The sequence below is a fragment of the Prinia subflava genome, chromosome 6 (assembly GCF_021018805.1).
Source record: "Prinia subflava isolate CZ2003 ecotype Zambia chromosome 6, Cam_Psub_1.2, whole genome shotgun sequence".
NCBI lineage: Eukaryota > Metazoa > Chordata > Aves > Passeriformes > Cisticolidae > Prinia > Prinia subflava.
This window is the reverse complement of record NC_086252.1, coordinates 29,868,958-29,883,241: the sequence shown is the minus strand read 5'-3', so window position 1 is coordinate 29,883,241 and position 14,284 is coordinate 29,868,958. Positions and strand designations below refer to the sequence as shown.

The 14,284-nt window shown below is 50.3% G+C and overlaps 1 protein-coding gene across 4 annotated transcripts in view; it reads left to right on the top strand.

The window, feature by feature from the left end:
* Positions 1-149: 149 nt before the first annotated feature.
* The window catches only part of SLC12A8 (solute carrier family 12 member 8), a 51,207-nt gene continuing 37,072 nt past the window's right edge, over positions 150-14,284 (top strand). The window contains exons 1-5 of one of the 4 annotated variants that reach the window (XM_063400892.1): positions 150-234; positions 3,722-3,937; positions 4,703-4,849; positions 7,725-7,916; positions 10,325-10,556. In XM_063400892.1, the coding sequence (XP_063256962.1) occupies positions 3,866-3,937; positions 4,703-4,849; positions 7,725-7,916; positions 10,325-10,556 (643 nt within the window). In that variant the 5' untranslated portion in view covers positions 150-234; positions 3,722-3,865. Of the gene's footprint in view, positions 235-380; positions 484-3,190; positions 3,252-3,691; positions 3,938-4,702; positions 4,850-7,724; positions 7,917-10,324; positions 10,557-14,284 lie in introns of those variants that run through there. The other 3 variants (XM_063400894.1, XM_063400893.1, XM_063400895.1) reach the window with 3 other exon arrangements.

Below are 14,284 nucleotides of genomic sequence, written 5' to 3'. Positions count from 1 at the left end.
GCGGCAATGCGCTCCCAACCCCTCACGGTTTCCCACGCTCGGCCCCGCGGGGTCTCGGCGCTCCAGGACCCGGCGTGTCCGGGGCGCGGGTGGGACCGGCCCGGGCCGGGCAGATGCCGCCGCGGGGCGGGCGCGGTGCCCGGGCAGACGTGGCAGAGCCCGGGGCCGCCCCGGCGGGAGGCGGCGCCGCGGGAGCCGGCGGGAAGGAGGGAGGGAGGGCCCGGGAGCCGCCAGGTGAGTGGGGTCGGCACCGCGGGGACACCCCCGAGCCGCGATAGGGGACCGGCCTGAGCCGCGGGGGCCGCCCGGGGACAGCGCTGGTGGCGCCGGGCTCGGCTCGGCCCGGCCCGCTGCTCCCTCCGGTGCTGCGGCGGCTCGGGCGGGGGCGGCGGAGGGAGGGAGAGAAGTAAACCGGAGAGCTGAAAAATTAAAACCAGGGTGGAGGGGAAAAAAAGGTGGAAAAGAATCGCCCCCACAAAAAAGGTAAAAGAAAAAAGAAAGGGCAATAAAAAAGAGCTTGGGGAGGAAGTTAAAAAAAAAAAAAAGGTAAAAGAAAACTAGAAAAAAAAAAGGAAATAAATGAGAAAAAAGAACAAAAACGGGGAAACAAAAAGAAAAAAAAAAGAGGGAGGGAAATAGAAAAATTGAGAAAAAAAAGAATTTAAAAAAGGAAAAAACAAACAGGGAAGAGGGAAGGGTAGTTCGAAGCGCTGGCCGGGCAGGGGTGGGCAGCCCGGTGTGGCGGCGGCACGAAGGTGTCGGCAGCGCCGTGGCCTCTGCCAAACCCGAGCTCTCCGGCCACTCCGGAAAACTGAAGGTGCTGGGGAGAGTCCGGGTTCGTTTCCCACGTCTGGTGTTCCGCAGCCTTCGTTGCTCTGCGGAGATATGTGAAAACAAAACGAGCTCGGTAATTGTCCCGGCCGGTGCAGTAAATGAGTAACTGGGAATAGCCGAGCGCTGCCCTGTGTGGCGTTACCTTCGTTGCACTGATGGCCGCTTCATTTCCCTTTAATTCCGCTTTCCTGAAAGACCCCTGAATTAGGTGTTTTTAAGAACTTGACCCGGAGAGGAGTTGAAGGGATTTATTAAAACTTTAAAATGCTGTTGGCTGCTGGCTCCCTTGGGAGGAGAGGCTTTAGGAGCACCTCTGGCGAGGATGGAGGCTTCGGAGGTCGTGGGACCACACGCAGCCGTGCTTGGGAAGGCGTGAACCTTTCCTCTCCAAAATCAGCCTGCTGTTGGGCAGCTCACAGCAGCCACGCTTAGCTCAGAAACAGCTCTAATGTGATGATTATTAAAATAGTGCTTTGAAAGGATATGCAGGGCACAGAAATGTAATCTGTAGGAATCTGGTTTTGCAATTAAATATAGAAGTGTTGCAGGAAAAGGAGATGAGCCTTTGTAATGTTTCTGCGAGGTTTGCTAATGCTCTTCTGCTCTCTTGAGTGCTAAATGGTATGGAAAGATTAAACCAGACGTTCTTCTTTAATTTATAGACTGGTTAGCGTGTTTGGCAGAAACTTCAGGAATAATAACAGCAATTTACTTGCAAGTTAGAGGTTCACTTATATTCCAGGAAAATTGTGTCTGTTTAGTTTATTTATCCTGGTGGTGTGTATAGCAGACAAAGCTTGCTCAGGTTGGTGACCTAAAAACAAAATAGCACCCAAAAGTATCCCTGTGCTGATAGAGTGCTGCGTGGGGCAAGAGGAGGGCACCTGCCCCAAGGACTTTCCACTCACAGACCTTAATTGCAGAAATACTTGCATGTTCATGGATTGGGATGTGGTTGTGTGTGCATTTGTTCAGGTCCCACTTCTGTGCTTTACACCCCCTCCTGTGTTTGCTTTGGCTACCTCGTAGGCACCAATGGATCCATGAGTTGTGGTGGGATGTAAATAATTGCAGAATTGGGTAATAAGATTTTTAGGCAGTTGTGCAGAGGCAATTTCCTGGCATTGTGCAGGAGGAAGATCTTACACCAAGGTGAGCAGTAGCTGAGCAGAAACAGCTCTGGAGCACAGGATAGGAGAAGGGTTTTAAAGCAGAGAGAAAGGTAGGAAATGGTGAGAAGAGGGGGTTAAAATGTCTAGTCAGGTAACATTTCTTGCTAGGTGTACTTTGGGTCTAAAATCCATGTGTGCAGCCCTTCTTCTGCATTTTTCAAGTTTCAGATGGGTAGTACAGGTACCCCACACCTATCCCTGTAATGTTACACACCCAACACACTGAGCCAGCCACTTCAGCCCTGAGCTACTGTGAGGGGTTGGAGCCGTCTCCTTGAGACTCCCTTGTGCAGTGGTTTAGGAGAGCAGGGTCGCAGGGCTGCAGCCTCCCTCCTTCTACACATCTAGATGGGACTGCTGTGGCAGACTGGAGTTTGGATGACCCCAGGGAATGCTTTACTCAGTGAGGTCTCTCTTGAGGAAGGACTGCACCAACGATTCTTAGGAGAATATGGCTATTCAATTGTAATCTTGTTTCACGTTGGGTATTTTTCTTCCATTTTCTATTACTGTGGCTATTTGAAAAAAAAAAAGTGAGCTTTGTTTTTTAGAGTTCATCTATTCCTGCTGCTTTCACCCTGCTTGAAGCCCTGATCTCCCTGTAACAGCAACCATTTGTGATATTGTGAAGGGTTATTTGCTTCAAGAAATGTGGAGGCAGCAGCAGGGCATCAGTGACCTCTTATGGCTTTGGTGCTGCTTAACTGGCCATGTGGGCAGGGAGAAGAGAAACCTCCTGTGCTGGCCATTGTACCCCAGCTGCAGGAGACCTTCTGCAACTGAAACACTGTGGTGGAGCAGCATCTGCTTGGGTTATTTAATACTGGGTATTTCAAAGTAGAGAAATAAGGGCAGGATGATGAAAGACATTCAGACCCTGGTGCAGAAATCCTGAGTGACACAAAGCAGTTTCTGCATGTCTCTGTCTCTGTGCAATAGGCAAAGCACATTTCTGTTGGATTGCTGCCCTGTGCCTGTGATTAATTTTGTCTCTGATCTCAGGTGAGGTGTCCAGCCATTGGTACAAGCCTTGTGTGATCACGATTGGTTCTTGTAGGCATGTGGGCTCAGCTGGCCAGCAATTACCAACCCAGGAGAGCAAATGATCCAGACAAACTGCCCTCTCCACATCTGTCCAACAAGTATTGCTCCCCTCTGGCTGCAGCCCTCTTTGTCTTTCCTAGGCATGGTGTGCTGTACTAAGGAGTAGCCGAAAGGTCTCTCTTGACACCTGGTGGGGAGACTGTGGGTAACTGAATACACTGGCAGGACCTTGGTCTGCAAAAGGTGCAGATGAGGGAGATGTGATCAAGGCTGTGAAGTGATGAGTGGTTCTGGGAAGTGAATAATCCAGGTGTCCTGTGTCACTGGAGCACAGGAGCATGCAATGACATTACCAGGCACCAGATTTAAAACCAACGGGAGGAAATGCATTTTGCAGGCAACACTGTGGAGCTGTGGAGCCAGTGCTACAGGATGCTGGGGGTAGATTTGGAAAAGGCTACCAAGGGCTGTGAAATGTGTAGCTGATGGTGGAGCCTGTGCTGGGAGCAGGGCTTGGGAGGGTGCTGGGGGAGCATTGCTCTCTGCTTGCCGTGGTGTCACTCTGGTTCATCATCTGCTACAAGCTGCTATTGACTGCATGGACAATGGCCTTGTGCTTTGGCAGACTAAGAAAGCAGCAGTTGTGTCTTTCATCTGTCCTGCTTTCACAGTAAAGCTGGAATAAAACCATGAATCTTCTACAAGGGAGGACCCAGCACTGCAGGAATTTGAGGGAGCTGACCTTCCACTGGGAGCAGCTTTGCCCGTGGCTGTGCTAGAGCTGTGCTTTGGGCAGACAGAGGTAACGCCAGGAGATGATGTTCAGCCGGGATGGTGCCCAAAGCGAGGGATACGTCCAGGAGCTCTTCCATGAGGAAGCACAGCAGGTATGTCAGAGAGCCATTTCCTTTCCCAAATTTCCATCTCCATCGCCTCTGCACTCTCAGTCACCTCTATGGCAAGCGAACAGGACTGAAGTAACAAAACTGCCTTTTGTTTTGCTGTGTAAATCTGAGGTGTATGACTTAGAAAAGGAAAGAAGAGATTTCCAGAGGGCAGGAGGAAGCAGTTGCCATAGGAAAATTGCAGTTTCCCTGGAATTTCAGATCATGGTTCCAGCAACCCTGGAAAATCCCATGCACCAAGCCCCAGAGTCCCACGTTTCCTCAAGAAGCAAAGAGTCCTGATCAGATATGACTGTAATGGGAAGACCATTTTAACCTCCTCTGTTGGTCTGAGCTGGTCCTGCCTGGTTTGTCATATCCTCTAAGGGACTTCTCCCATGCACTGAGGGCCCTGCTTGCCTTGGTGGAGTGTTTGGTAGGGACAGGAGAAGCACAGTGTGTAGCTGCAGGCTCTGTAAGGGACCCTTGAATGGTGTTTTTGGTTCATCCATTGGGGTTAATTCACTGAGGCTCAGTAGGGTTCCTTTGCTGCTTATCCTACAAGAATACAAACAGGGTATTGTAGGGAGCCCTCTCTTTCAGGGCCCAGGCATCCCAACAACCCTTCATCTTAGGGACAATTTGCAGCAAAGGAGTGTCTTAGCAGCTGCTGGTGGCCATCCCCCTGTTGCTGCCTGGCTGTGGCACAGTTTGTGCAGCCTGCCCACAAAACATGAGTGGTAAACCCCAGGCTTTGCCTTTCTCTAGGTATCTCAGACACAGACCAAGCCCTGGTGGAAGATCCAGCTGTTTGTGTGGGAGCCGGTGCTTTTTGGAACGTGGGATGGGGTCTTCACCTCCTGCATGATCAACATTTTTGGAGTGGTTCTTTTCCTGAGGACGGGATGGCTTGTGGTGAGTTGGTGCTGACTTGGTTGAAGGTTTGAATAGACATTTTCCTCTGCCCTTCCTTACCTGGTATCTCCATCACCACCCAAGAGTTTTGGATTCTATGCTCTTGGTTATAGATGTTGCTCATGCCTTCTGGTGTTTTGTAGCTTTTCAAAAAAGTTCCACTAAATTGTGCAGCTGAAGTGGTCTTTGTGAGTGGTTTCCTATCTGAGCTTTCAGAAAGAGAACGGAAAACAACCAACCTTGACAATGAGCAGGGACACCCTTGTGTTGTATTGCTGAGGAGAAATTAGCACTTTTCAGGTAAAGTAGTTACAGCCACTCACCCATCTTCCCAACACCACTGAAAGAGCTCTCTTCCAAATATGTCGGTGTTGGAGTCTCTGATTTTTTGGATGGGGAATCCTCAGTCAGGTGAAATTGTCATTGTTATCAAAAGATCTTCCACTGCTGGGTCCTTAATACTGAGGGCCAGAGCCTGGAATACTGTCCCCCCTTCCCTGATGCAAAACATTGTAAAATGCCTCAAAATTTCCCCTCAGAAGATGGAAACCTTCCCCAGAGATGGATGGGATTTGAGCTTCAGGCAGAGTTCTTGTCACAGGCATGGTGGACACCTTCCAAAAAAAGCAGGAAGATGCACTCTGTACTGAAAATTGCTTTGCTGGAGGTGTTGAGGGGAGCTGCAGTTGTCATGGTGGAGAAGTTGGGATGATTTTTTAGCTTCCTTTTCCTTCTGATTTTATTTCCTCCACATCGCCTTTGAAAGCAAGTTACTTCTGGAGCAAACACAAATATAAATAAAGGCAGTAAATAAAAGAAAAACTGAACCAGCTGGAAGCTAGCATGAAAGGGAAGGAAGGAGAAGTCAGGGTTGGCAGAGAGCTCCCCTGCCAGAGGACAGTCATGTGTTGAGCTATTCCCAGAGTCAGGTTTTTGCTATAAATTTTCAAAGCTGGAGCTGGGGCTGGTGAAGCTTTGCAGTTCCAGGGGACCTAATCTTGCTGAAATGCTCAACAGGGATTGCTGCTGCACTAACCCCTTCCAGCATGCATGCATAAATAAGCATCAGTGTTTAATGGGGGCTTTTTCTTCAAGCATTTTCTCTGCTTGCTATTGTTGCTGTGAGTCCAGCAATCCCCCTCGGTCTTTGTGTTAACCCTTTCTTCTGTAGGAGCTATTGGATTGCCCATTAACTGTTGTCATAGTCTGGTACCAACTTTCTGGAACAGCCCAAGGCTAAGTGAATGTTTGCATATGTTTACTTTTATTTTTATTTATTTTTTTTTACTGAAGCATATAATGTTTATCAACCATTTAACCTGCGGTAAGCAGCTGAAGAAAAAGAACAATTGTCTTTTTAAAAAGAAGTATGGGGTTGGGGTGGGCTGTGGTGCTGACCCAACCACAGCTGTGTTTATAGCAAGCCTTGGCTCTGTTCCCCACTGACCAGATAACATCCCTGTCAAAGGCAGCAGGATGCTGAACCAAAATAGGATTTTATGATGATAGCAACATCCTGGATATGTTTCTGCTTTTTCACAAAAAAAAAAAAAAAAAAAAAAAAAAAAAAAAAAAAAAAAAAAGAGAGAGAGAGAAAAGGAAAAAAAATATCTAGGATTTCAACCAACCCCAGAGCTGGGAAGCAGCCTGTTAGTGCTGGTGATAAAAACCCCATCATGGCTAGCATGATCTCAGAGATGAACATTGCTGGAGCAAGGCTGGAAAAAGGGAATGTAGATATGGCCTGGAATATGAGTAAAAGGAAGGGAAGCCAGATGTGAACAAAGCACTGGGCACTGGAGGAGACTTCTGATTGCTGTGCACTGGCCTGAGCGATTTGTCAGCAGGGGAAGGTGGGCTGGAGCACAGGGGAAAGCTCTTGACCCTGGAAAATAAATTACAGCCATGTGTGAGTGAGTGGGAAGGTCCTGGGCTCAGAAGAGTTCTTAAATTCTTTTGGAGGTACTAAGCACCTTCTCTTTCTGAAAATCCAACCCTGAATGGCAAACTGAACCCCAAAAAAGAGATTGTGCTAGTCCTTAAAGCTGCCAGCGGGGACCTGCAGCTGTGTTTGTTCAGAGGCTTTTTCTCTCTGCCCCACAGTGAGACCGTGGCTCCTCCTGGGGCCCTCCCTCCACCCCAAGCAGGAAGGGTTGGTTTTTTTTCCGTGGGGCTGAATCCTGTGCAGAAAAGTCCCCCGAGCCCAGGCAGGGCGAGAGCCACCTGCCACTGCGCGTACGCCCCGCAGATAAGGGCCGGTGCACGCTGCTTTATCAGAGTGTTATTTATCTTCCACGCTGAGTTGCCTTTGGGGTTTTGTTCTTTGGGATCTCATTGTTTGGAAGGATCAGAGCTTTCAAAGGTAAATGTTCTGAAAAATTAAAATGCAAGCCTGATGCCGTTAATAAATCAGTTGCTGCAAATCCCAGGGGTTCAATTTTGAAACTACTTTTTGTTATGAAAGTGTGGTTGTTTTTTTTTTTTTTTTTTGAGCATGTCATTCTAAACCGTGCAGACAGGCAATGATCCTATGGTGGCTGAATCATTGTTTGACCTCATTCCTTTTAAACCAGAGGACAAAATCAGTGATTCATGGAAGAGCCCATTGACACAGCAGAACCTGCTCATGCAAAGGTCTGCCCAGCCCCGGGCTCAAGGACAAGACAGGTTCTCATCAAAGGTTGCTAATAAAGGCTGTAAATTTGGCAATCAATTACATTAATTAGACAAGTAGGGGTGTCTGAGTGGGTTTCTTTTAATCTGTAATGACTCCAGATTCATAGATCACTAGTGACTAGAAGTGGGTAGGTTCTTATTCTGTCCCAGCAGATTGGTGTGAATTAATCTTTATTTGATTTCTTTTTTTTCATTCCAGGGAAACACTGGCATTGTAATGGGCATGTTTCTGGTGTCCTTTGTCATTCTGGTTGCCCTGGTGACAGTCTTGTCTGGAATTGGGGTGTGTGAGAAATGCAGCATTGGAAGTGGAGGAGTCTACTCCATGATTTCTACTGTCCTTGGAGGTCAAATAGGGGGCACCATTGGCCTCCTTTACATTTTTGGCCAGGTAATTTAAAAAAGTTATTCAAAGAACATTTGGAAACTTTGCAATGCAGATATTAATCTTGTTCTGTCCTGCTGCAGAAAGTAATGTTTCAAGTAAAATCTGGGTAGTGCTGCACTGTGCTGGACAACGTGGGAGAGCACACAGGGAGAACTGAGCCCCACGCTGCTCCCCAGGAGCAAGCCTGGGCATGGCCCTGTGCAGCCTGGCAGGGTCACCCTGGTGGAGGAGCTGAGTGTCTGGACAAGCCATGCAGGTCATGTCCTCCCATCCCAAATTACCCCTTATTGCCAGGACATGCCCTTGCTGGCGGGAGACTGAAATTAAATGAAGCAGGAGAGGTCAGGGTGGTCAAGCAAAGCTCAGTGGATGGCTGTGGACTGGCAGGTTGGCATTGGCGTGCTCCACATAGCCTTAGGGATCGGGCAAGTCTTGGCTGCTTCTCTCTGGGAGCCAGCAGAAGTGGAGCTGGTGTGGGAGCAGAGCTGGGCAGGGGTAAGGGCCGTAGGTAATTGACTTCTTGTAAGCCAAAAGTCACAGTTCTGGATTTTCTGAAAGGTCCCGAGGAGCTGTTGTGGTGGTGAAGCACAAAAATACACCAGTAGTATACAAAAAGAATGGAAAATAATCACTTAAACCTGCAGTAACTTAACCCTCTCCCCCCATAAAGATATTATGAACAGTATAAAATGTGGTGAGCAGAGAAGCATTTTTATGGAGGCTTGTTTTTAACTGACTAGCTTATAGCAATCTCCAAAACCCCTTAACAACCCCCAAACCAAAAATAATCCCCTCTTCTCCCTTCACTCCAGATTAAAAGCAAGTGTCCATAAAATACAAACTGAACCCAGTTACAAGCCAAGATATGGAAAGGGGCCACACATGAGAATCCTTCCTGTCATATTTTCCACTCTTGCTCTCTGAGAGGACCCCATCTGGGAAAGCAATCAGGTTGCAGCCTGTCCTGGGGGTTGTAAAAGCTGGGCTGCAGCAGCCCTGGCCCCTGGCTTGGCATCCTGTGTGCACAGGGGCTGCGGGCTGGGAGCTGGCAACTCACTTAAAATGGCTTTCCCTGCTCCCGAAAGCTGCTGATGCCTTTCCTTTCTCAGCTGTTCTTTCTGCCCAGCGTGCCCTGCACCAGCTGCAGTCTGATCCTCTGCTACAGGATGCCCAGGGAGTGCTGTAACCTCTGTCATAAGGCAACTGCTGCCAGAAATGGGGTACTCCCAATTCCCTGCTCTGGCTGGGGCAGGTGTACCCATGCTGCACAGAAAGACTCTCAGGTGTATCTCCCCCGATGGAGGATTCCCTTCCTGTGGTGGAAGGGAATCCTCCAGGATCCCCAAGTTGTAGGTGTCCGAGTCTGAACATCTGAATGCCATCAACCTTGCTGAAAACCACACAGAACCTGCAGCCCCCAGGTATGAGCCAGGTTGTACTGAACATCCTCAGTGAAGCAGGGCTGGGTCTGTCCCGGCTGGGGGATCTGCAGTGAATGAGGGCTCTGCTCTTGCTGTCTTGGGTGGGGGTTTCTCCCTTCCAGTCATGTGGGAGCTGCACATCCCTCATCTGTGCACAGGGATGGTGGGGTTGCAGGATAAAGGTCACACCAGCCATGCCAAATGCAGCTGTCTGCCCTGACCTGGTTTTCCAGGGATGCCATGCACTGGAAAGTGTCAGCTAGTGGGAATTTCTGGAGGGAAACATCCTGGTATTTTAGATTGTTGTCCTGCAGTGGTGTTTGAGGCCCAGGCATGTACTGCAGATGTCCTGTCCTGCAGGCTCTTGGCCACCCGGGGCAGAGTACATGTCCTGTGCTGCTGCAAGGCACACAGGCAGCTTTCCTGGGAGCTCAGGGAGGCACGGCTCACACAATGTCCTCTGCTCAAAGTGCAGGCTCCATTCCAGCAGCGAGATGGGGAGCCGGTGAAAAGTCAGAGTTTGCATCCAAACTAAACACCAAGTTAAAAATAACCCCCAGGAGGCAGTGAAGGAGGAAACAAACTGCTGTTCTTCAGGCAGGTGTTGAACTGGGACCCTTGCCTCCAGAGAAACACAAGAAGGGAAGAGACATAGAAGGTGACTCATCCTTTTCTCTCTCAGAGAAGCCAGTGTGGTTTCTCCTGGAGTGTTAATAAGAGGGTAGATGTTACAGTGGAACATCTGGGCTGCTGGCCCTAGCAGCCAGCCTGGGCAGTAGCTCTGCTGCCTTGGCAGTGTGCTGTCTTACAGGAATAAGGTTCAGTCCCTGCAGGCCAGGATAACATTAAAGGTTGTGACAGCAAATGTCTGTCTGTTTGTCTGTCTGTCTGTCTGTCTGTCTGTCTGAGCAGAGGCCCCCACAGCCCCTGGGCCCTGTGGATGGGGATCCCTTTTTCACCCCTGGGCACTCACAGAGCTGTGTCCCTCAGTGTGTTGCAGGTGCCATGTACATCACTGGCTTTGCAGAGTCCATTGCAGGTGTCCTGAGCCTCAGCAACATCTGGGCAGTGCGTGGCATCTCCCTGGCTGTCCTGCTTGGCCTGCTGGGGATCAATCTGGCTGGGGTGAAGTGGATCATCAGGCTCCAGCTCCTGCTGCTCTTCCTGCTGGCTGTCTCAACACTGGACTTTGTCATTGGGTCCTTTACACATCTTGATCCAGGTAAAACTGGGGGCTCATTGCATGGGGGTCAGCAGGCTTTAGTTCCCTGGGGTTTTCTCCCTAGCTGTGTTTGTGAAGTGACACTCACTTGCACAGTGATAGAGTTCTGAGCTTCCAGACATGTCCCCTGTCCTTTGGTACTCATCTTTTAGAGACAACCCATAATTTTGCAAGGAGTGTTTCCAGAGCATGACTGAAGATGCCTTATTAATTTAGGTGTTTAACCCCAGGGACTGAGCTCTCATTTTGTGTCTTGTTATGTTTCCCTTGGAGGTTTTCTAACAACAGAGAGCATCTGTGTTTGCAGTGTTCTTTGTAGCCTTCTGCTGCCTAACTCATCATTAAGCATTGTGCCCATGAAAATGGAGGATTGTGAGTTTAAGCTGTGGAGATCTTGTCCAGAGGCCTCTGAGGTCACTCAGACCCTGGCTGTGCTGTGCTGTCCACTCTGCTGGCTCTGCTGCCCAGGGCTGTGCTGGGGATCACAGCAGGGAGCTGGGTGAGGGTTGGGTCACTGCTGGAGGACCCACGAGTGGGAGCTCTCCTAACTTTTCCCAGCCTGCAGTGACAGCTCCAGCTCAGGCAAGGGGGAGGTTCAGGGCTCCCACCTGCAGCTCTGCTCACACCAAGTCCTGCTCCCTTTCTCATGTCTGGGAGACACATCCTGTTTGCTGGGAAACACATCTCAGGATGCCACTGCCACTCCAGCAAATATGAAGTGTAATTAGCTGAGTAAACAGAAGGTGTCACCTTTTTCTTGGCTTCCTCTGTGTCCAGCAGTACCCTGGGGGGGAGTTGCAAGTGACCGACTAAAGCCAGTTTAAGGAAAGATCTTCAGTTTTCATTGCCAGCTGTGCTTCAGCTGCTGGGCTGGGTGGCAGGAGGTGCCATGTGGGTACCGATGGCACAAGTGTCATTCTGCTGCTGCTTTATTTTGTGCTGCTGCTGTGGTGTGCAAGGATGGTGGCGTGGGGACTGCAGCAGCTGCTCCCCTGCCAGACAGAGCCTTATGGAAAGGCATTTGCTCTTTATATTTAACGTGTAGGAAATGCCTCAAACGAGAGCCTCTGGAAGTTTCAGCAGTGCTGGTAAATGAGAATGCAGCAAGGACAGTTGTGTTGCTGGGGTGTGCTTTTTGCAGGGAAAGCAAGTGACCTGCTCTAACAGCTGCGTTTCATAGGAAGTTGTTGTCTAGAGGAAACGGGGCTGGGGGCAGTGTGTTGTATTTTTGTTGTGCTTGTAGTAGACCTTTCTAATAGTAGAGAAAAATGAATACTTGAGGTGAGACCTGACTGTAGGAAAGTGAGCATAGGATCAGGATTAAAGGATCGAGAATTAAAGGAATACAAACGTCAGCAGGAAACATGCCCATGTGGAGGCCAACATAGTTGTCTTTGATTTCCTCCACTGCCGAGGACTGTCATTTTCTTCTGATAGAAAATAGAGAAAGGAAAGGAAATGAGGGGGCAGAGCATTGCAGATGCTGCAGTTTAGCCATGGCTGACTAAAGAGAGGAGGCCTTCCAGAGCACGGGGGGAACACCGGGCTGGGGTGGCCGCATCCAAGCCCCAAAGCGCCCCAGAGCAGCGCTGCCCCAGGGTGGGACTGCGGCCGTGCAGGGCACAGCTTTGAGCTTCTCTGCTTCCACAGGCGCTTCCCTGTGAGCCTGCCTGGGCGGGGGGATCCTCCCAAGCCCTGCATTTCTCCAGAAGGCCTCTGAGTGGTGTGTCAGCACCGAGGGTGAGCGCTGGGCTCCAGGGAGCCTCCTCACGCTGTGCTGGCCGCTCTCTGCGCGGCAGGGATGGAGGCACGCCTGTCTCTGGGGATCGCACCCATCCCTCCTGCAAGGAGCTTGGCGTGGGACTTGCAGCTGGTGGTGCAGCTCCAGAGCCGGCTGATGACAGTGGCAGGGTGCAGTGCATCCAAGCCCAGCACCGGGGGGAGCATTTGAGACCCCTTTGGGGTGGGCATTCCACTGATGGATTCTCCACAGAGAGAGTTTTCAGTTGTTTTCAGTTTGGTCCTGTGGCTGCAGCAGGAACGGAGATGCATAGGCAGTGTGCAGGGAGAGGTGGTTTTTGAGGCTGGAGCTGTGAGCTGGATTTGTAGCTGACAGCTTGTCTGGGTCATGTCCTTGTTTTATGGCAGGTTTATGGGGTTCCAGTTCACAGCCTTGGGTCTGAGTCTCTGACCCTGTAAAATGGGCCTTGCGCAGCCATCCTGCCTGTTCTGCCACGGCAGCCTTTTCCCTCACTTAACATTTCCAAGTGCTGCGCACATACCAAAGCACTGCACATCTGCCAAGCAGCACTCACTCGAATTTAAATAATCTCCAGGAATGCCTGTCCATCTTGAAGGTCTTAACTGGCTGCCTTTGTGTGGTTGTGCTGGGTGGAGTCCCCTGCTCTTCTCCCCGTTCCCGCAGCTCACACCCAGGCACACACCAAATCGGATATTGTCCAAGCACTCACTCCCTTCCTGTGGTTTGCCTTTATTTTTAGTCTGAGGACGGAGCATGTTTACACAAAAGGGGGCTTCTCAGCAGGGCTTCCTGCTGCTCTCTCTCCTTTTCTTTCCTCTCTCTCGCTGTGGCTCGCTCCTGCTCCAAGAGCCAGCTGGGCTCCTGCAGCCAGGAGCTGGGACTGGAGGAGCTGCGTGGCTCCAGCAGACAGGGAGTGCTCTGGGTCACTTGTCCCGATGCTGCTGACCCCTCTGGGCCTGCCAGCCTGCTTGCTACCAGGCCACCTTGTCCCTCTGCCTGCCCTTCAGGGCTTTTGCTCCTTTCCACAGGCTGCCTGCAGGGTGGGGTGGGACTCACTGATTTTTTGGAGTTAATCCTAAATCCTCCCTTGGCTTCAGCTGGCACTTCCCCTGGGGCTTGGTCACAGTCCCAGGCTGGGATCGCTGCCAAGGGTGGGTAGTGAGGAGAGGGGCTCCCTGTGCTGTCTGAAAACCAGCCTCGTTGAGCTGTCTCTGGCCACTCACCTCAAAATCCAGTCCCTCCTCCAGAAAGAGACCCCCATGCTCCTTCCTTCAGACAGGACACATCCCTATTCCCTTTCTCCCTAGGCACAGGTCAGTGTTTTTAGCGAACCTAACACAGGTGAATTGAAATCAGTCAGCACTTGACTTCTCAACACATCACCAAGACCCAGCACTGGCTATAAATGTTCACAGTAGCAACACAGGGTTGTTTTGGCTTGTGTATGTCTGTATTTCAATGATGGTGGTCCATACCTCAAAATCAGCCTGAGTTATTTTGGGAGGAGCAGTGAAAGTAGAGGAGAGGATGCTACTCTCCCTGACCAGCTCCTCAGAACAGCATGTGAAACTTTCTGCCCTTTTCACGTCCTGAACGTTAGAGTCACGGAAAAAAGGAAGATAAGCCGTCCATTAATGCCCACTATTTTATTTTCCTTGCATATCTCTGCTAATTTTTGTGTAGGGTGACTCCCAAATACTCCCTTTCAATTAGGCGCCTGCTTTCCTGTTTTGGTAGCGGCTCCCAGGTGCCCTGTGAAAGCAGAGAGGCTGCGGGAGCTCATGGGAGGGATCAGTGGGAGGAGGGCTGGTGTTAATTTGGTTGTGCTTTGATGGCGAGATGAAAGGAGTCACAACCTGAGCAAAAGGGGCCCGACAACAGCCTCTTAAATGCCTGATGGCGGTGGGGAAATAAATTATCCTGTTAGTAATTCAGTAATTGTGTCCCCTTGGGCAGGGATTCCCCT